Source organism: Mustela putorius, unplaced genomic scaffold, assembly GCF_011764305.1.
Source record: "Mustela putorius furo isolate JIRA1106 unplaced genomic scaffold, ASM1176430v1.1 tig00004007_pilon_pilon_pilon, whole genome shotgun sequence".
Taxonomy (NCBI): domain Eukaryota; kingdom Metazoa; phylum Chordata; class Mammalia; order Carnivora; family Mustelidae; genus Mustela; species Mustela putorius.
In genome coordinates, this window is record NW_025422145.1 from 13,592,058 (window position 1) to 13,612,065 (window position 20,008).

General features: G+C 56.5%; 1 protein-coding gene across 3 annotated transcripts; it reads right to left on the reverse strand.

The window, feature by feature from the left end:
• Positions 1–8,011: 8,011 nt before the first annotated feature.
• Positions 8,012–15,101, reverse strand: TBC1D24 (TBC1 domain family member 24). Of its 3 annotated transcripts, XM_004750674.3 has the most exons (8): positions 14,115–15,101; positions 13,456–13,473; positions 12,837–12,995; positions 11,701–11,764; positions 10,705–10,800; positions 10,257–10,479; positions 9,722–9,892; positions 8,012–9,035 (listed from the first exon to the last, which is right to left on the reverse strand). In XM_004750674.3, exons 1-7 carry the CDS (start codon positions 15,077–15,079, stop codon positions 9,738–9,740), a joined length of 1,680 nt encoding a protein of 559 aa, XP_004750731.1. In that variant the 5' UTR covers positions 15,080–15,101; the 3' UTR covers positions 8,012–9,035; positions 9,722–9,737. The 3 variants fall into 3 exon arrangements, with proteins under 3 accessions (XP_004750731.1, XP_004750730.1, XP_004750732.1); XM_004750673.3 differs by having other exon boundaries at positions 8,012–9,892; XM_004750675.3 differs by lacking the exon at positions 13,456–13,473 and having other exon boundaries at positions 8,012–9,892.
• Positions 15,102–20,008: the final 4,907 nt, after the last annotated feature.

Consider the following 20,008-nt stretch of genomic DNA (forward strand, 5'->3'; position numbering starts at 1 on the left):
CAGCTCAGCCATTCTGTCCCTCACTTGCTCCTTTCCAACCCTGATGGCCCCCTGAGCTAGCAAACATCAGAGCTGGCCATGGGCCTGGCCCCTCACCACTGCAGGCATGGAGGACCCAGGGTCAAGGGAGCCCAGGCCATGGAGCCAGTCCTGGCTGGGGGACTGTGTGCAGAGGAAAAATTCAGACCAAAGAAAGGGGGGCAGGGTACCCCCACCATCAGGAAGCCATGCAGTCAAAAACACAGAGATGGGCAGAGCACGGAAGCCCAGTGTGGCTAAAATCCTAAGACTCAGGGAGACATGTCCCTCCTCGAGCTCGGGGAGCGGGTCAGGCTCACCCACCATCCTCTCATTTTCTGCGCCGTATGAGAGGTCACACTGGGTCTCCAATGGGGCTGCTGGCACCTGAAACCAGCATGTCTCAAACGGAGTTCACCCCACCCCCACCTTCCATTCTGTTATTTCCATTTTGGGCAAAAGACACAGCCATCCACCCAACTGCTCGCAGCAGCAGCCTTGAGTCACGCCACAGCTCATTCCTCGTTACTCATTGAGCCCTGAGATCCTGTGGCTTCCTGGCTCCTAGCTCTGCCCACCCTGCGGCTGGGCTGCCCTCTGACTGGGGTCCCCTCACAGCCTCTAACCCAGTTAGCCTGCTCAGTCTTAACCTCCCCCCGCCCCCATTCTTCACCCTAGAGCCACAGGAGCTTCTAACTGGGACATCTGACTGGCCACTCCATTCCTGGAATCCTTCAATGTCTTTCTGTCACAGGCTGGAGCCTTTGGTGGTTCCCTCCTGTCTCCCCATCTCATCCCATCATGCTGCTCCCTCCTCACCTGGATTCCTAAGTCTATGGCTCTCTCTGCATCAACTACTCTCCTTTGCTTCTTGTATAGGGAGTGCTACTCAATCTTTAGAGCACCACGCCCTCCAAGAAGCCCTCCTGATTTCTCTTCCTCCCTTCTCAGACCCCTTCTTCATCCCTCACACTCCATTATTACCTTTTTTCACTCAATACTTCCTGAGGGTCCCTGTGCCTCTTTTTCTGCCCCCCCATCCCTGCTAGAATGCTTGGCACATAAAGCTAATGTTTACTGATCACCAGGTGTGTGCAAATCCTGTCCTAAGCACTTTTAGGGTATGATATAATTCTCATAAAGACCCTTTGAGAAAGATATCACCATGACTCTTCATTTGGTGGACAAGGAAGTGGGCCTTGGAGGGTCAGACATCTGGTCTTGGTCAGCCTGCTAAGGAGAAGCAGAATTCAAAACTCTGACTCCCAGCGGGGCTGAACCCATGTGGCTTACCACACTGCCTTGTCTCCTACACAAGGGGGTTGGGTGAGCATCCAGGGACCAGTGACAGGGCCAGGAGGCCCCCAGAGCACCTTCCCCTTGGCCTCCCGCACCAGGCAGGGCTGGGGTGATGAGGGACACACACCTCTGCCTTCCCCCTCACAGCTAGGTCCCCAGCTGGAAATCACATCATTGAAAGACCCTGGCCTGTCACTGCGTAAGTGGGGATTTCTAGGAATAAAGGGCGGGCTTTGGGAAACCCAAGCCAGAGACTCTGATAGGGAGATATAGAGAGACATGTGGCCGAGGGGCAGGGAAGTTCCCTGAGTCCCCAAGAATTCTAAAGAAGACAAAAGGACGAAAAGATGGTGGGAGAGGGAAGTCCAGTGTCACTTGGCAAAGCCCTGAGGGAAGGGAGGGTGACAGCTGGGGAGATAAAGACTAGGAATAACTTTCCAAATGACTGGAAAGATGAACTTACCCCAAGGAAGCTGTTTCAACAACGAAGGGAGTCTGGCAGCTGATGGACACTGCAGGGTGCCTTCTCCCTGCAGACAGTCCCTTTCTTCCAAGTCACAGGGAATATACGCCACAGGGACAGAACGCTAAGAGCAGCACCTGCCCTCCTGCATGGCTGAGTAAAGGCTCCATGGGGCCCACGCAAGGTTGGAATGAGAAGGAGCAAGACCGTAGTAGTGCCATGGAAGGGGAATGTGCAAGGGCAATTTTTCTGCTGTGATTTTTTAAAAATTGGGGCTTACATTGAGGCACCTGGCTAACTCAGTCAGAACACCACGTGACACATGATCTCTGGGTCATGAGTTCAAGCCCCATGTTGAGTACAGAGCTTACTTTAAAAAAAAAAAAAATTTTAAGTGTTTTTAAATGATAGGATTTAAAAAATTTTTTTAAAGATTTTGCTTATTTATTTGACAGACAGAGATCACAAGCAGGCAGAAGGGTAAGCAGAGAGAGAGGGGAAAATCAGACTCCCTGCTGAGCAGAGAGCCCAGTGCGGGGCTCCATCCCAAGACCCTGAGATCATGACCCACACCAAAGGCAGAGGTTTCACCCACTGAACCACCAGGCACCCCTAAATGATAGGATTTTTTAAAAAGATTTTATTTATTCATTTGGCAGTCAGAGATCACGAGTAGGCAGAGAGGCAGGCAGAGAGAAAGGGGGAAACAGGTTCCTTGCTGAGCAGAGAGCCTGATGTGGGGCTTGATCCCAGGACCCTGAGACCATGACCTGAGCTGAAGGCAGAGGCTTTAACCCACTGAGCCACCCAGGTACCCCAAATGATAGGATTTTTTTTTTTTAATTTTTTTTTTAAAGATTTTATTTATTTACTTGATAGAGAGAGATCACAAGTAGGCAGAGAGGCAGGCAGAGAGGAGGAAGCAGGCTCCCTGCTGAGCAGAGAGCCCGATGCGGGGCTCGATCCCAGGACCCTGAGATCACGACCTGAGCCGAAGGCAGCGGCTTAACCCACTGAGCCACTCAGGCGCCCCAATGATAGGATTTTTTAAAAGACTTTATTTGAGAGAGAGAGAGAGAGAGAGAGCCAGCACAATCAAGGGGAGGGGCAGACGGAGACGCAGGCTCCCCCCTGAGCAGGGAGCCCAATGCAGGGCTCGATCCCAGGACCTTGGGATCATGACCTGAGCCAAAGGCAGACGCCCAACCAACTGAGCAACATGGGTGCCCCGAAATGATAGGATTTTTTAAAAAGATTTTATTTATTTATTTGACAGAGAGAGAGAGAGATCACAAGTAGGCAGAGAGGCAGGCAGAGAGAGAGGGGGAAGCAGGCTCCCTGCTGAACAGAGAGCCCAACATGGGCATGGGGCTCGATCCCAGGACCCTGGGATCATGACCTGAGCCGTAGGCAGAGGCTTTACCCACTGAGCCACCCAGGCACCCCAAATAGGATTTTTTAAAATAAAAAACGTCTTCCAAATAAAAGACGTCTTCTAGGTAAATACAGCATGGTACAAACCAGGGCCTGACAACCACCACCATCACTGCTAGAGGGAGTGGTGTGCGGCCTGCCCTGAGGTCTGGGCAGCGGTGTGCGGCCAGCTCTCTGGGCTGCTAGGAATGAGGGGGGCCTGACACCCTGCCGGGCGTGAAGAGCAGGTTCTCAGGGTGCCCATGAGGGCATTGTGTGGCCTGGACCCTCCATCCGGTCTAGCCTTAATTCACAGCCCATCCCAGGCACAGAACTGGCTGCTGGAAGGAAGCAGCTGCTCATGTGTCAGCGAGGACAGTGCCTGACCTGGGGTTAAGGGACAGCAGGAGGCTGAGGAAGGGGTACACAGGTGCATTCCCTGAACACAGCTGCAGATGCTAATAGCGGTAGCCCCTGGGGTCTCCCACGAGGACACTCAGGCACCACATTGATGCTCTAAAAGGAGCACAATTCCCCTTGTCAGAACCTGTTAGACGGGAAGGCTTAGGCTTCCTCTCAGGAAGTGAGACATGTGGAACTGGGGGGGGTGGTGGCGCACCGTGATCCCGCTGAGAGCCCTGAGGGTCGGTTAGGCTGCATGCAGGGCCATCCCCACAGAGGGGCCATGTGAAAGCAGGTGCTGGCAGGGGTGCGGGAGGGGGGACCCCAGGGTGGGCTGAGCTCTGCACAGACATTGGTCACTGCTCACAGAAGCAGCCGCGGCTGAGGGAGTCAGGCGTCTGCAGTGTCCGCAGCTACGGCCCTGTGCCCAGGGCCACCCCTCCCCCTGGGAATGGCCAATGCTACCATCTCCATGTCAATCACAAAATGACCAAATGATACTAAGCACACTTACAGTGAGAAGTAGTTGCTGCAGGGAGTTTGAGGGATACCCCCAACTGTGGGCCCAGAAATACTCACCCATCTCCCCTCCAGAATCGCCCAGCTGGGGACAGCAGCACTGGGGCTCCTGCTCAGGGGCCAACAGGCTCTAGGGGTGGGGGTGCGGGGGGAGGAAGCCAGCTCCTGGGACCTCAGGAAAGCGTCCTGGGGCAGAGGCACCCCAGCTCCTGAAGACTGGGAAACTCCGGCCTGGCCACAGGCTTGTGTAAAGGCCTCGAGGCAGCAGAGGAATTGAAAAACAGCCTACCCCGAGAGCGGCCCCAGGGGCCAATGCAAACCAGGCCAGCCACTTCAGGGCGGGGCAGCAGGAAGGGGCCTGGGGAACCCGAGTGTTGTGGGGGACAGCCGGGAGAAACAGAGAGCATTAGGAACAGGGGTGCTGCCTGTGGCGTGAGGAAGATAAGGAAAGAGAGAAGCAGTTTCCCAGAAGAGGCAGAGGCAGAGCCTTAGCAGCTCCAGGAGAGGTGGAGGGGTGGGGGCGTGGAGGGGTGGAGGAGTGGAGGGGCTTCAGCACCGGGAGGAGCCCCACCAGACGGGCATTCCGTGTGGCTGCAGAGAAAATGGTTCCTGCGGTTTTCTGTGTGGGATATCGGTTCACCCAATTGGAAGGTCTTTCCCAATGTTCGGAAAGACATTACTGTGGATCGCTGCGAACCCCCAGGTAGAACCCCCTCCCGTTGCACGAGGAGGACTTGTTGATACCGGGCTCCCGTGGGTCAGGGCTTGGAGTGATTCTGGACTGAGACTTTGTACCGAAGCCCCTGGAGGCTGTTCCCCTCGCTGCTCCCGGGGCAGTGCGTGTTGGCAGGACGGCACCGTGACCAGGAGTAAACAAAATCCGGATGGACTTGGCCTGCACTGACCGTGGCAGCGAGAGCAGCAGAGCATGTCATCTTCTGGAGAGAGAGATCCAGCCTTAGGCCGGGCCCTGCTGGTCTCCCACACACCTCTGGTTGTCATTCCCTGCACACCACCCCACATTCCCCAGATGTTCTCACAGCAAATACTTCAGTGAGGTTCCGCTACCTGGCAGTAATTTTATTTAGGACTCAAGTGAACATGAATGAAACTAAGATTTGGCTGCCAAGCCACACGCCTGTCTAGTCTCACTTGGTCCCTCACGATTCTTCATTCATTCGGATGCTCCAGAGCGTCAGTCCGGTGAAGTCCATTTCTCAGCCAATAACTGCCCTACATGAGAACGGAGAGGTGAAGAGATTCACATAATCCTTTCTCCTCCTTAATTACCAGCTCGCTAGGTTTTGGCAAACCATGGCCTTTGCCAGGCAGTGCGCTTCTGTTGGAAACAGAGCAGGGGCCCACTCTCGGACCTCCATGTAATCGCTGGCGCCACTGGAGCAGACCCGACCTGCAGGCGCCCCCGCTCAGGGGCGCTTCTCGAGGAAACGCCCTTCATGGCTGAAACCAGCTGGCCAGCTAGGGGATACACCACCAGATTCAGCAATCTGAGGCAGGAGGTCTCCCACAGTTGGTGTGTCTGCTCCACACAGAAGTGTCCGGTGATTTTGCTTCCTTGGCCCCCAGCACAAAGTTAACAAATTCTGCACAGGCAGGTCACACGCGTGTGTCTGCAAACGTGTGAGGCATTTCGTCCATAGCCATGAGGCACATGGTGCTGTACTTGTTGACCACGACCCAACACTAATATAATGAAGACCATGATTTTTAATTTTAAATTTTAGTCAACATACAGTGCAAGATTGGTTTCTTCCAAAACGTGGTTGCTTTCCTACCTACAGGCTTGCAGTGTTATTCTCTCAGATCTCCGACCGACAGCCGAGGAGGGAACACAGCAGAGAAAGAGGGAGGCAGAAGCGGGCTCCCCACAGAGCAGGGAGCCCGATGAGGGGCTCGATCCCAGCACCCCGGGACCATGACCTGAGTGAAAGGCAGACCTTAACGACTGAGCCCCCCAGGTGCCCCCTACCAGATTATTCTTAAAGATCCATGCACTTCTCTGCCTAACTTCCACGTGGTAGGGGGAAGCGCTGGCGAGGCGTCCTCCATTTCTGCTTTAGTTGGTGACTTTCTGGTGCAAACGAGACATTTGGGGGCAGAGGACAAGGACACTCAAGATGAGCATCCATTCCGGAGACCTCACTATGCTAATTGGTGGCATTTTTTTTTTTTTTTTTTTTTTACCAGTGTTAGTCTTGTGAATTTTGACGACATTCTGGACTTAATGAAAATTTAAGTATCTGTACAAATTAAATCTATTCCTGGAACACAGAAAGGACTATGGGAAAACTGAAGGCATCTGATTAAATCTGCAGTTCACAGCACTATAAACCAACATTCACCTCTGCTGGGGTCCCGTATCCACACAAGAGAAGCTGGGCAGGGTCTATGGACACTCTGTGGGATCTTTGCCTCTCTCTGGTAAATCTGAAATTATTTCCTAGTTAAAAGTTACAAACACTGCATCTATTAAATATAAAATACTTAAGGGGACTATAACGGCCTTATGGGCTCAGGAAACAAATAAGAAAAATTTGAAAGCCTGAAATCTAAACCAAGGTGCTGTGAAAAACTCAAAAAGTTAATCCCGCAGCTTATAAAAGCAGGAAAAGTTGAAATACGAATTTTTATTCAGCAATTAGAGCTCTGAACATTTCCTAATACAAATGACTTACTCTTGTATTATAAATTGTTTTTTGCAAAACTCATGTTCTGAAGCCCTAAAGGCATATAGTTCCCGTTAAGAAATTATTTAATTTAATGAGCTGGTTTAAATTATATGATTAACTTGTTTATTTATTCATTTATTAATTGATAAGTAAACTCCATGCCCAATGTGGGACTCAAACTTACAACTCTAAGACCAAGAGTCCCAAGCTCTTCCAAGAGGAGCCAGAGAGGAGCCCCTCAAAATAAACTTTTAAATGTTTATAGAAAAATGAATGGTAATTTCTCATGCAATTCCATAAAATGCTAGTGATTTTTAACATCGAAAGCAAGTTTTATGGGGTGCCTGGGTGGCTCAGTCATTAAGCATCTGCCTTTGACTCAGATATCGAGCCCCGCATCAGGCTTCCTGCTCGGCAAGAGGCCTGCTTCTCCCTCTCCTGCTCCCCCTGCCTGTTTTCCCTCTCTTGCTGTGTCTCTCCCTGTCAAATAAATAAATACAATGTTAAAACAAACAAACAAGTTTTATAGGGCACCTGGGTGGCTCAGTTGTCAAGCTGAAGTCATGATCTTGGGGTCCTGGGATCAAGCCCCACGTTGGGCTCTCTGATCGGCAGAACCTTCTTCTCCCTCTCTGTGCTCTCTCGCTCTCTTTCCTCTCCCTTTCTCAAATAAAATAAAAAACTTAAAAAAAAAAAAAAAGCAAGTTTTAGGTAGTAAGAAATCATAGAGAATATTAACAAAACATATTCTATTCAGGAACACCTGATACGTAACAAGGATGATAAATAGGAATTTTAAAAGTAACAACCACACATACCTCTCCATTCAACAGGCCAGCCAGGAAGACTGCTCGCCAGGGGAACGGACGGCTGCACGTGCACACAAAGACCTCACGCTGGACACCAACACGGTAGCTAAGCCTCAGGGGCCCTCCTCGGCTGGACCTCTGGGAAGGCCAGACAGGGCCCTGGGTAGCCGCAGACTCCCCAGGGCTCACTCGGGGACAAGCAATCCCCCAGTCCCCCTGCAGAGGGAGCCCGGAAACAGTGCTGGGACACCGTTTTCAAAGGGCCACAATGTTCCATGTGATGCCCTGACCAGTAGGGCAAGGGTGCAGTTTCCAGCGCCCACCCAACTCGGGGGGCGCGCCCCGGGGAGCCCCTGGAGGCCCCCGTGGTTGAAGAGACCAGACTTGGACCCTCAGAGTTCATGTAACAAGACCATGTTTTATTGAACACCGAAGTTGGCGCTACCACACAGGGCTGTGAGGGCTCAGAGGAGGGGGGACAAGGGTGGCAGTGGGGGGGATGAGGAGTGACACTGCCTCCCAGCACATCTCTCCTCACTAGGGACTCACGCTGTCCCTGCAGAGCCTCTTGAGAGTCCCGTGGGGACAGCGGAGCAGGATGACTGGCCCCATTTTACACCTGGAGCAACAGAGTTCCAGGCAGGTTCGTGGCTTGCCCAATGCCACCCAGGGCTCCTGGTCCTTCCTCCTGCACCATGGTGGCCCGGCTCTGGGGATACTGGAGTGGGGGGGGCAGGGGAGGGCCAATGCCCCACAGGAGGAGCATGCGAGACGGAGATAGGGGAGGTGTGGCGCGTGGGGACACTGAGGGGCTGGCTGCAGCCACATGGGGCTGCACATGGGGACCAGGTTGGGGGGTAGGACCACCAGGACCTGTGACCCAGGCTGCCACAGTCCCAAGAGGCTGCTTGGGTGTCCTCCCCCAGGTGCCCAGGCCCTCAGGACCTGCTGAGGGCCGTCACGAAGCAGGAGACCACTCCCCAACCAGTCTTCACGTGGCACCTACAGTCTGCAGGGCCCCTGTGGGGTCAGGCTGGGCAGGGAGGGGGCAGGGGAGGCAGCACAAGAAAACCAACCACAGGGCTGTGAGAGGGGCGTGTGATGGCATGTGACGGTGCCGCAGGGGAGGGATCTGGGGAGCAGGCAGCTCTAACAAGCTGGGGTGCCTGGGGACGGACGAAGACCAGCATGCCACGTTGGGGAGTCTGGACAGGACCCTGGGGCCACTGCAGAGACTGTAGGGGAGTGGAGGCGGCCCGGGGCAGAGAGCAGGAGGGCTGCAGAAGCCCCTGTGGGTCCGGGCTTCTCCAGGACACGGAGCTGGCTGGTTTGGGGTCAGCCACGGAGGGCCCCTCCCTGGGCCATCCTGGGCGGCCTCTTCAGGGATGGGCCCACAGTGAGGCCCAGCAGAAGCCTCAGGCTCTGAAACGCAAGAACCCGTGATGTCCCCTCCAGCCCTTTTTCATACTGGTGCTCAGCACTCCCTCAGGAGGGGTCCAGAGCTCAGCACAAATTCAACCCTCCCCTCCTTCCCCCTGCTGTGACCATCCAAGAGGCAGCCACAGGAGGCCAGCACGGGGAGGAGGGTAAGGGTGAGAGGTGGTGGGAGGGGGAAGGGGACAAGGCCAAGAAGCTGTCCCCAGCGTGCCTGTTTTTTCTGGGGAGCCGCCAGTGCCAGCCACTGGCCAGGTGGCCGCCCACCCACAGGACCAGTGGTGGCCACCGGCCTCTGCTCAGGAGCTATGCTACGAGGCACCAGCAGGGGGAGCCATGGCCCCACACTTGATGGAAGGTTTCTTCTTTTCCTGTCCCCGCACTGCACCAAGGGACTGAGACTGTGTGGGTGGCCTTGCTAGCCTCGGGCACAGGATGCCTCCACCGAGAACTGGGGCCTGAGCCCAAGCTCAAGGCAGCAGCAGGTCTGAGCAGGGACAGGCCCAGGCGGCTGAAGTCCCGGCATCCCCTGGCCAGCCCAGCCCCAGAGCCCCAGCTGTACTTAGACACTGGCCACTGGCATGGCACAGGGGAGAGGAGGGGACCTCACTTACTGCCCTGAAGAGGGGGCTTGGCCTCTGCCCCACCCCACCCCATGGTGATGGCTCAGTCACCGTCTGTGCAGGTCCGTCACTGGGTGTCAGGGTCTTGGAAGCCCCAGGCCTCCACAGCTGCGATGAGGAAGTTCTCAGAGCAGAGGGGCTGGTTGTTGAAAGTGTCACAGTGGCCAGTGCGGCCCCGGTTTAGGTCCCCATCGATGTAGAGCGCCTGGCCGCCCCCTCCACCTGCGGGATGCTCTGGTCAGTGGCTGCTCCTCTGTCCAGCACTGCCCCCCCACCGAGATCCTCTCCCCACTCCTGATCATCTCCCCGGGATGGGGTAAGCCTCCGAGCTGTCCCTGCCCTGGCGCTCCCAGATACTTCTCCGAGACCACAGGGTGACCCAGGGTCCCCCACCATGCACCCTCCTGTCCCCACTCCCGCTCCTGCACCTGCTCCAGCCCCCACAATTCTCTTCCTCTGCCCATCCCTTGGGGGAGGCACCTGCCACGCAGGACCTCCGTGCCCCACGGCCCTGAGCCCATCTCCCAGGCTAAGTAACCAAGGGTGTGCGGGTGGGACCAAGCACGGGGAGCAGAGGGGTGCCCACCTACGATGAGGCAGTCATTGCCCCCAGCCATGAACATGGACTCCGTCTTGGAGGGCAGGTTGAAGTGACGTGCAGCCAGGAAGGGCGAGAGGCGGTCAGCAGGGTCGGAGGACACGGGGCGGCACGGTGGCGACGGGGCGGCGGGGGCCTCCGAGGACACAGGCTTGGTCAGCTCTGGGTGTTTAATGACCACCCACTCATAGCGCTGGACCTCGGGCTGCAGCTGAGGGCAAAGGGGCAGCCGGAGTCACCACACACAGATCCCCTGCCAGGCCCTCCTGCCCACGCCCCCCACCAGTCTCAGCACCAGACCCCGTGCCCGGGCTGGGGAGATGCTGCACATGGCCAAGGCCCGCTGCGCTCACGCACTGTCATCTGACCCTGACCATCCTCCCGTGAAGCCAACAGTGGGGGGCCCGTGGGGTGAGGAGCCAGCAGCCTCACTCACCCGAAACACGAAGCACTCTCCAGTCCCAAAGAAGCCCACTTTACCACCAAACTTGTTCCTCTCACTCCAGTCTGTTGACAGGTAAGCCCCACACACCTAGGGAGAAAGGGCCAGGGCATGAGGCCACACCCTGCCTGCCTGCAGAAGCACCCCTCGCTCACGGCCGGGCAGCACTGTGGGCACAGCCGCACCCCCGCCCCAACCCGAGGCCAAGGGCCAGAGGTGGCCTGCAGTGTGGGGATGTCAAAGTCTGGAGGGCACGGGGCAGGTGGCCGCCTCAGCTTGTCACAGGTACTTCTGTTTCCGTCCTTGGCCCTTAAGCACGGTGAGGAGCCCATGGCCGCACTTGGACTTCAGCCATCAACCCCAGGGGTGCCCCCTCACACAGAAGCTTCCGAGATAACCGCACTCTAGAGTGGTCCCCAATCCCGCCAGCCAGCAAAATGCTACATTTCACCAACAGACTCAGTCCCTTGAGTGGCTGCAGGCTTTGCCCCCTGTGTCTGACACTGAGTCCCTTGCTAGAAGGCAGACACAGGATCAGGGCGGGGTGAGGAACCTAACACTCCCAGGGGTGCGGGTTTGGGAGCCAAGGAACAAGGAGCCTCTCGGAGAGCACAAGGCCCTAGAATGGAGGCCTGGGAGTTCTGGCTTTCCTAGACACTCCAGGGTACTTTCCAGGTGACAGCTACTGCAGAGGACGGCCAGACGACGACTGTCTGTGAGCGGGGAGGGGGTGAAGACAGCGGGTAGCCGGCATATAGGGCCTTGCTCACTGGGCCATCTCTGTAGAGCTCCTCAAAGCCAGGCCCTGGGGGTTCAGGCTGCTCCCACAGGGGAGCCCCAGGAGAGAGAGGCAGTTCCTCGGGGGGCTGGGGTCCCCCTCCGTGGAGGGCTCTCCCCACCCTGTGCACCTAAGAGCAGGGAGCCTGGGTGGAAGTTTCAGGGTGGCTCCTCCCTCCCTGGAGCTCAGCAGACGCAAAGACCCCTCCTCACCTCCTTCTGCGTGGTCTTGATGAGCAGGAGGGTGGGCTCATGTCCTTCACACTGGAGATAGAACCTGGGAGAAAGACCACACACAGCAGCCTGGCATGGTGCTTGGTGCCCCCTTGGGCCACAGCCTCTGGTGCTCCTCACATCTGAGAAGCCTGGGCTGTCTGCGGTAGACAGGCCTGGGAACTGTGTTGCCCTGTGTCCCGGGGACCAATCATGATGGCCAAGGACTTGGCAGCGCCTTGGCCTGGACACTTCTCAGCCAAGACAGAGCCCAGGCCAGGCAGCATGCGGCCGCAGTCTGCTACCCCAGACCATAGGCCCTGGTATGATGGGGGGAAGTCACATGCAGGTCGCCCTCAGCAGGCGCAGCCACGTGCCAGGTGCTCCAGGGAGACAAGACCAGAGGAACAGGTCCCTGCTCTAGGAGAGCTTGGAACATGCCTCGGGGTCTGAGGCGGGAGACAGCCAACACTGGGAAGTGCCTGAGGAGGCCTGACAGTGCCCTGTGGTGGCACCAAGCACCTGGAGCTTGGCGGACATCCCTGGGGGCCCTGCCTGTCTGTCCTGCTCTTCAGCTGGGGCTCCCACAGGGTGCAGAGTTGGGGAGCAGGCGAATGTATCTCTAGCTATGCCACATGCGTGGGGTCACCCGGGACTGAAGCCAGAAACTTCTGAGGCCACCTGCTGTCTCAGGCTCAACAGGGGCTGTGCCTGGTGGAACGGCCGTGGGAGGTGGCACGATCTGAGGGGGCCCAGCCGGAGTTCCCCGGACCCACCTGTGCACCAGCCAAGTGGGGGTCGGGGAGTAGTGATCCAAGGCCTACCAGCATGGGCCGTCTGTGCTAGAATTCTGTACAGTCCTGGGTAGGGATTCTGTTTCCCGGGTTGTCCCAGCACCCACACAGAGGCCTGGAGCCGGGCGGTGTATTCACGGCACAGAGCCCTTGCGTGTGGGAAGCTTGAGGGTAAGAGAAGTCCAGGAAGAGGGGCTCCCATTCCAGGGCCCCCAAGAATATCCAGGGGCCCATCTCTAGCCACCACCACAACGTTCTGGAGTGGCCCACAGCTCACTCTGTCCCCCCACACTGGCAGGCCCCGGAGCCCAGGCCAGTGTGTGCTGGTCTCCTGGGGGTTACCTGGTCAGGCTGTACCCGTGCTGCAGGGACGAGAAGAGGAGGAGGGGCTGGCACAGGGCGAAGCGTTCGGGGACCCATGACCAGATGTCTCTCATCTCCTTCACACTGACGATCTCTGAGTGGAAGTTCTCCGCGTGCACGGCCAGGTGCACAAACTGCCTGGGGAAAGTGGGGAGGGCTCAGAGCACAGCCTGGAACCCAGCCCCGATGCCCCCCCCCCCCACAGAGGGATGCAGAGCCTCTCGTGTAAGCTAAGCCTGCAGGGGGCTCCTCACCTATGGAGGGAGAAATGGGATGGTGCTGACCCCCGGAGCCCCACTCCCAGAGGTTACAGAGGGGAGAGCACCGGCCTGGGCCAGGACAAAAGCACCTGTTCCCTAATAAATGGGGACAGACACGGAACCAGCTCTGGCAAGACAAGGTTTCAGAGTCAGCCAAGCACTGACAGACAGCAGAGGTGAGGCAGCCGCGCAGACAGACAGAGCAGGAACAACAGCCAGGCTTCCAGGCAGCGTTGCCGAAGCCAGTCCTGAGAGCCGGAGCAAGCAGCCGGGCCCTGGGACAGCCAGGCCAAGAGACGGAGAGAGGCCAGGCACGGACATTTGGTTAACAGACCTACCTTTTAGAGAGTGAAACACTGAAAAACAGGAGGAAGCAACGGACATAGAGAAGAAGAAGAAAAACAAAACAGACAAGGACAGGTTAGTGGCAGATACTGACGGCTGGGATGCACCTGCCTGTGGCCCAGGAGAAAGGCCTCCTACCAACAGCCTGGTCAGGCCGAGACGGTGCGGGGACGGTATGGGAACGCTGTGGGCCCTTCCCAGCTCGGGTCCCCCAGGTGCTGTGCTCAGGGCGGGGGGCATACCCAGTAGCCACGAGGACAGCAAGCAAGGGAGCCCAGAGCAGGAGGGGCAGGGCAGGGGCGCCTCTGAAATGATGTTCGGCAGTCAGCCAGGCCCACTGCCAACCTCTGACTCCATGATCAGCGTCCGGCTTCCGTCTCAGTGGTGGGCCTTGTCCCCGAGGGCAGGACTCTACACCTGTGCCCACAACTGCCTAAGCAGTCCGCAGCTGTGGTCACAATTCCCCTTCTCCCTTCTGCAGTTTTCTATCCATGCAGGGCGGCCTGGCGGGCGGGCCCGCAGGTGACCAAGAGGCTGGCAGGACAAGGTCCGACCCCCACCCTGGGATGCATCCCAACTGAAGCCCTCCCCGACGCGGGCCCCTCAGAGCTGCGGGGTAGGCCACAGCTGAGGCCCCCAGGGGCCCACCTACCTCTTCTGCTTGACAGTGATGCCCTTCTGCTTCAGAGCTTTCTCGTTGGCCATCTGCAGGAGCTGGATTTCCTTCCGGGAGAAGAGGCGGATGGCAAACGCCTTCTCCAGCAGCTTCTCCGGAGACACGGTCTTGGCGATGTCCCTGACGAAGGCGCGGATGTCCTGCTTCACACTGTCCGACTCTGGCGGCTGCCCGGCTCTCACCTTGTGGAAGAACTTGAGGATGGCCAGAGCCACGCGGTACAGCACCTTGTAGCCCTCCACCAGGAAGACGTCAAAGACGCGGGCGAAGTGGCTGAGCGGCAGCTCCCCAAACAGCCAGCGCTGCCAGTCTGCGTAGACCTGTAGCACGTCCTCGGACACGGCCACCATCAGCTTGTGGGCCGCCTGGCAGTACTTGTTCACCAGGTCCCCGAAGGTCATGCAGGAGGACTCGAAGGCCAGGAAGCTCTGGTCCACCAGCTTCCTGCTGGGGTCGTTGCAGGCCAGGATGCGGCAGGTGTTCTCAAAGCACTGGGCCTCGTCCGTGCTGTAGTGCAGCAGCAGGGCCACGACGGCGGGCAGCGCGGGGCAGAAGGACACGTCCGGGAACTGGTTGGCGATGCACAGCAGGATCTTGCGCACGGCGCCCTCGCCGCGCGGGTTCAGGCAGTAGCTGGGCACCTGCGTGTTGTCCACGAACTCGGGCAAGGGCAGGCTGCTATCACTGTGCTTGCCCACGATCTTGCCCACGATGTCGCTGTACACGCTAGCATCCGGCGTGACGGTGCGGCAGGGGATGTCCCGGATCAGCCGCTGGTATACCTTGCCACGCAGGGTGTAGCTGCGGGCCCAGTAGCCCTGGCGGGCCAGCTGCTTCAGCTCCTGCGGCTCCGTGCAGCTCAGCTCCTTGGGGCCCATGTCCTGCACGGCTGCGTCCATCTTGTCTCTGTCCACAAAGCAGTTGTACCCTGGGGGGTCCATGGTGCAGGGCACCCGGGAGGGGGGGGGTCCCAGGACGTCAGGCGGGGCACGGAGCGCCGAAATCCCCAGCCCCCTCTCCAAGGTCTCGCTGCTAACCTGTTTGCCACCCCATACCCTGTTGGATTAAAAGTCAGGCTTAATACATCCGTACAAAGGTTCGTGTTTTTTGGTTTTGCTTTTTTAAGGTTAATTTATGTATTTATTTATTTGAGAGAGAGAGTGAGAATGCACACACACAAATGGGAGAGAGGAGGAAGCAGGCTCCCCACTGAGCAGGGAGCCCGATGCAAGGCTTGATCCCAGGACCCCGAAATCATGACCGGAGCTGAAGGCAGAGGCTCAACCCACTGAGCCAGCCAGGTGCCCTGAAGGTTCATGTTTTAAAGAACATGTTCTTGTTTTAATCTTTCTATAAAGTATTTGAAGTGTTTCCATTTAAGATAAGTGGATATTGGGTGCCTGGATGGCTCAGTCAATTAAGTGTCTGCCTTCAGCGCAGGTCATGATCCTGTAGTTTTGGGATCAAGTCTCGCATCAGGCTCTCTGCTCAGCGGGGAGCCCGCTTCTCCCTCTGCCTCTGCCGCTCCCCCGGCTTGTGTTTTCTCCCTCCCTCTCTCCCTCGCAAATAAATAAATAAAATCTTTAAAAAATATATAAGGTAAGTAGATACTTTGAGAATTCACTATAAACTCTGCAGTAGAATTTCTTTCCATGGGTCTTATGCTATCACCGGAGTAGGTCACACAGACTAAGGAGAGGCTAGGGCTGAGTTCCCCGAAGGGCTAGGCCAGATGGACCCACTCAAAATAGCTCTCCACGGGGTCGGGGAGGCCCACCAGTACCTCCTCCCGCCCCCACATCACCCTGTGGTCATTGGACCACTGCACCCCAGAGAGTTAAGAGATGCTCGGTTTCTGCCCATCAGGTGTTGGCCCTCCTGCCCTGTGCTCCACTGGGTACTGGCCCTGCCCCTCCCCGCCCCACATCAGGATGCAGAGGCCAGCCCTGAACTCCCTAGAAATGCCAGCTAGCTTTCGGGTGGACAGACATCGCAGCTGGGAAGCAGACATGAGGGCTGCGAAACCCAGTGAAGCAGTCATAGCTTGGCAATGAAGACATTTCTGGGTCTGAATGGGCCCGAGGCCCTGGGGGATTTGGTGCCTGTGGGGAACCACAGAGATCCAGGCAGACGGTACCCAATGGGTACACGGTCTGATCTCTCTCGAGCTAGGAGGTCACCGGTCTACCATGCAGGGGACCCCAACTTAACATCTGTCTTTGCCAAAGACTACTGTCCTCAGCCACATCTACCTCATACCTCAGACCAGCCTTTCCGCCTGGGATGGAACAAGGGGACAGAGGGCTCAGGGCTCTGCTTTAGCGGGTTTCAGTAAATGGCCAGATTGTTCCGGTTTCTCCTGCACCTAAAACACTCATCTGAAAATATAAAAAGGAAGTCACGCCTTAAGAACGAGGAGTGGAAATTAAAGATATACAGTATAAAACCTGTAGGGGTGAGAAGGCAGCTGGAGAAAGCCCCTTGATACATTGTTTTTCATTGTGGCATAATATACAGAAGGTTTACATTTTAGCCATTTTTAAGTGCCCGATTCTGAGACATCAGAACTGTTCACACAGCCCTGCAGCTCTCACCACTGTCAGCCCCCAGATCGCGCTCCTCTTCCCCAGCTGAAACTCTGCCCCCAGTAAACATGGACGCCCCCTCCCCAGCCCCTGGTGCCCACCCTTCTATCTCTGTCTCTGTGAATGGGACAATTTTAGAGCTTCACAGAAGTCTCATCGTACATGTTCGTCATTTTGTGCCCACCTCATTTCACTCAGCATCATGCCCTCAAGGTTCATCTATTTATAGTGTGTATCATAATTTTTTCTTAATTTTAGCTATTTTTAATTCTTTATTTTTATTTATTTTTTTTTTAAGATTTTATTCTGTAAGCCCTAGCTACACCCGTCAGTCTGGAACTCCTGACCCTAAGATCAAGAGCTGCACGCTCTACCACCTGAGCCAGCTGGGTGCCCCAAGACTATTTTTCCAGAGCAGTTTCAAGTTCACAGAGAAGTGGAGAGGAAGGCACAGAGATCTGTCACCCACTGCCTGCACTACCCCCCTCAGACTCGTGCATCACCAGTGTAGCTCAGCACTTAGCAGTCTGCATGAACACGCCATCGCTATGTGAAACCTGCAGGGTAACGAGGGTTCACTCCTCGTGTACCTTCTAGGAGGCGGGACGAAAGTACGAGGACATGTGTCTTCATGATACAGAGTATTTTCACTGCCCTAGAGTACCTCTGTGCTCCACCGTCCATCCCGCCCTCCCCCAATCATAATGTCCTTCCTCTTTACGCCTAAAGAATATTCCACATGTGGCCGGAACATGCTGTGTTTGCCCCCCATCTGTCAGCTGTCACAGGTCACTCCCAGCTCCCGTGAACAATGCTGCTACGAACACGGGGGTGCCGGGGTCTGCCGGAGCCCGGCCTCCAGCTCTCCTGGAGATGTATCTGTCAATGCTGCTCTTCCCCGAGCTTCACCACACAGAGAAGATGAGCTAACCTAAGGTTTTGTGGCAACACCCATTTCACATGTCCCACCAAGAAGTGCCTCACCCACAGCGGGACCGGCCTGCTGCTGGGCTGGAGCCTGCCTCTCCAGAGGAAAAGATGCCTTCACGGAGCTGGTAAGTTTGTTCTGCCCTGTGTGGGAAAGGAGCTGGGCCTGTCCCCAGGCCCTAAAGAGCCACGTCCAGAACCACACCCAGGTGGCACTCCACAGCCCCCGTGGGCAAATTACCTATAGGTTTGTGGGGCTTGGGTTTTTTTGTTTTGTTTTGTTTTAATTTTTATTTCTTTATTTGAAGTCCTCTCTACCCCCCAACACAGAACTCGAACCAATGACCCTGAGATCAAGAGTGGCACGCTTTTCGGCTGAACCAGGCAGGGGCCCCACCTCTAGGGTTTACATCCTTCATTCTAGGCTCTGGGCCCGCTAACCTGTGAAGGGGACCCCAGGCCCATCCTGTGTGTGTGAAAAGCACCAGCTGCTTCTCGGGGCAGTAAACAGGTTTATAAGCAGAACAAGAGCCAGGCAGGACAGCAGTGACCCTTGCTTAGCCAGCCTCCCATGCTGGTGGAGTACTGGACTGGCAGCTCCAAGCAGATGATAGCACCCTGCACAGCTCCTCCAGAAGGACCTTCGGGGAGGAGCAGATGGTCTCGTTTGCTGCAGCAAGGAGCTCAGGGATGGGCACACCAGATCCGGAGGAAGTCCGGGGCAGGGGCATGCTCCCTGGGCCTCCACAGGCCTTCTCCTCCAGCCCCACCCAAGACAGAGCAGGGCACTCCCCGGTGGCAGGCCAGGCCTGCAGCAACTGCTCTAGGCACCTGTAACACCAGATTCAAGTGGTTTTCTTAGTTGTTGTTTTTAAACAGGAATGCAGCGGCACCTGGGTGGCTCAGTGGGTTAAGCCACTGCCTTCGGCTCAGGACAGGATCTCAGGGTCATGGGATAGAGCCCCACATCGGGCTCTCTGCTCAGCAGGAAGCCTGCTTCCCCCTCTATCTCTCTGCCTACTTATGATCTCTCTGTCAAATAAATAAATAAAATCTTAAAAAAAAAATAAATAGGAATGCATCGTCACAGAAAGGGCCAATAATACAAAAGGACAGAACAGAAATGTGAAGCCCTGTTTTAGTCCCTCACCCCAATCCTACCCCGTCTTCTACCTAAGGCCCATCACTACACACGTTTAAGCGCGTATCCCACAAAGTCTTTCCTTCAGTTGACACGCACACTCATTCACAACCACGTTAGACAGTGTAAGCTACCAGCAAAGAGAAGTCCGGGGATAGGAAACACACCAAACATGTAAGAACATATAAACTCCTCTGGGTTAAATACTGGTGCCCTGGAGGTAAGCTCTGGAGCTGACATGGCTGTCCCCCCAGATTCTCCTCCTGTAGCTTGCGGCTACCACACGACACTGTCAGGGATGTGGGAAACAGGCCCTTGTTCCCCTTGCCGCCCCCTGCCCCAGTGGCTGCCCCAGGGGCCAGGAAGGAGGAAGGAGGAAGGAGGCCAGGCTTCCACGTCCACACATAGGGGTCAGTGTGGAGAAGGGAGGCAGGAGCTAGTGCAGGAAATGGTCCAGTGTTCAGTCCGATAGGCCTGGCTTCCAAGTCCAGCTCTGACAGCCTGAACCTCACACGACCCATGCCTCTTCCCCAAAGGACACGTGCCTACCCAGGAGATGGAGCTGATAAGCACTGTCTCATGGTCATGGGTCCTCCGGCAAGCACCACCTCATGGGCATGGGTCCTCCTGCAACATCGGGGGTTGGTGGGGGTGAGCTCATGCTCCAGGCTTACTGGCTGGGGTGTGCGTGACACCCAGCAGACAAGCACACCCCACTCTCTCTCATGTCCCCTCATCTGTGCTCCCCACCATGGCTCTGCTGCACAACCCCTGCCTCTGTGCTCTGGTCGTTCTGGACGCCCCGGCTGTGGGGCCCTGCCACCACATAAACCCCCTTCCTTGGGGGTTTGACTTTGCAGAAAGGAGGGAATGACTTTGGATCACAAACACCGCACTCACCTAGACGCCACCCCCCACCAGTCTCAGGCTTGCTGCAGAGCAACAGGGCAGGGCCTGGGCTGGTTCTCAGGGGACACCTCTGACCAGCCCTGTGGGAGGAGGCTGGCTCCAGCTGCCTGTGGCTCCCTGCCTTTGGCACGTAGGGAAGTACTTGGTACGTCCTGTCCTCGGCTCTGGGCCTAGCCTGCCAGTTCCGGGAAAACTGAAAAAACTCCTTTCAATATCCTTTCAGATTCACCAGAAGCTGGCTGATGGCTTCAGACACCTAGGGACATGGCGTGCCCAGCAGGTGATGACCACTAGAGTAATCAGGGTGG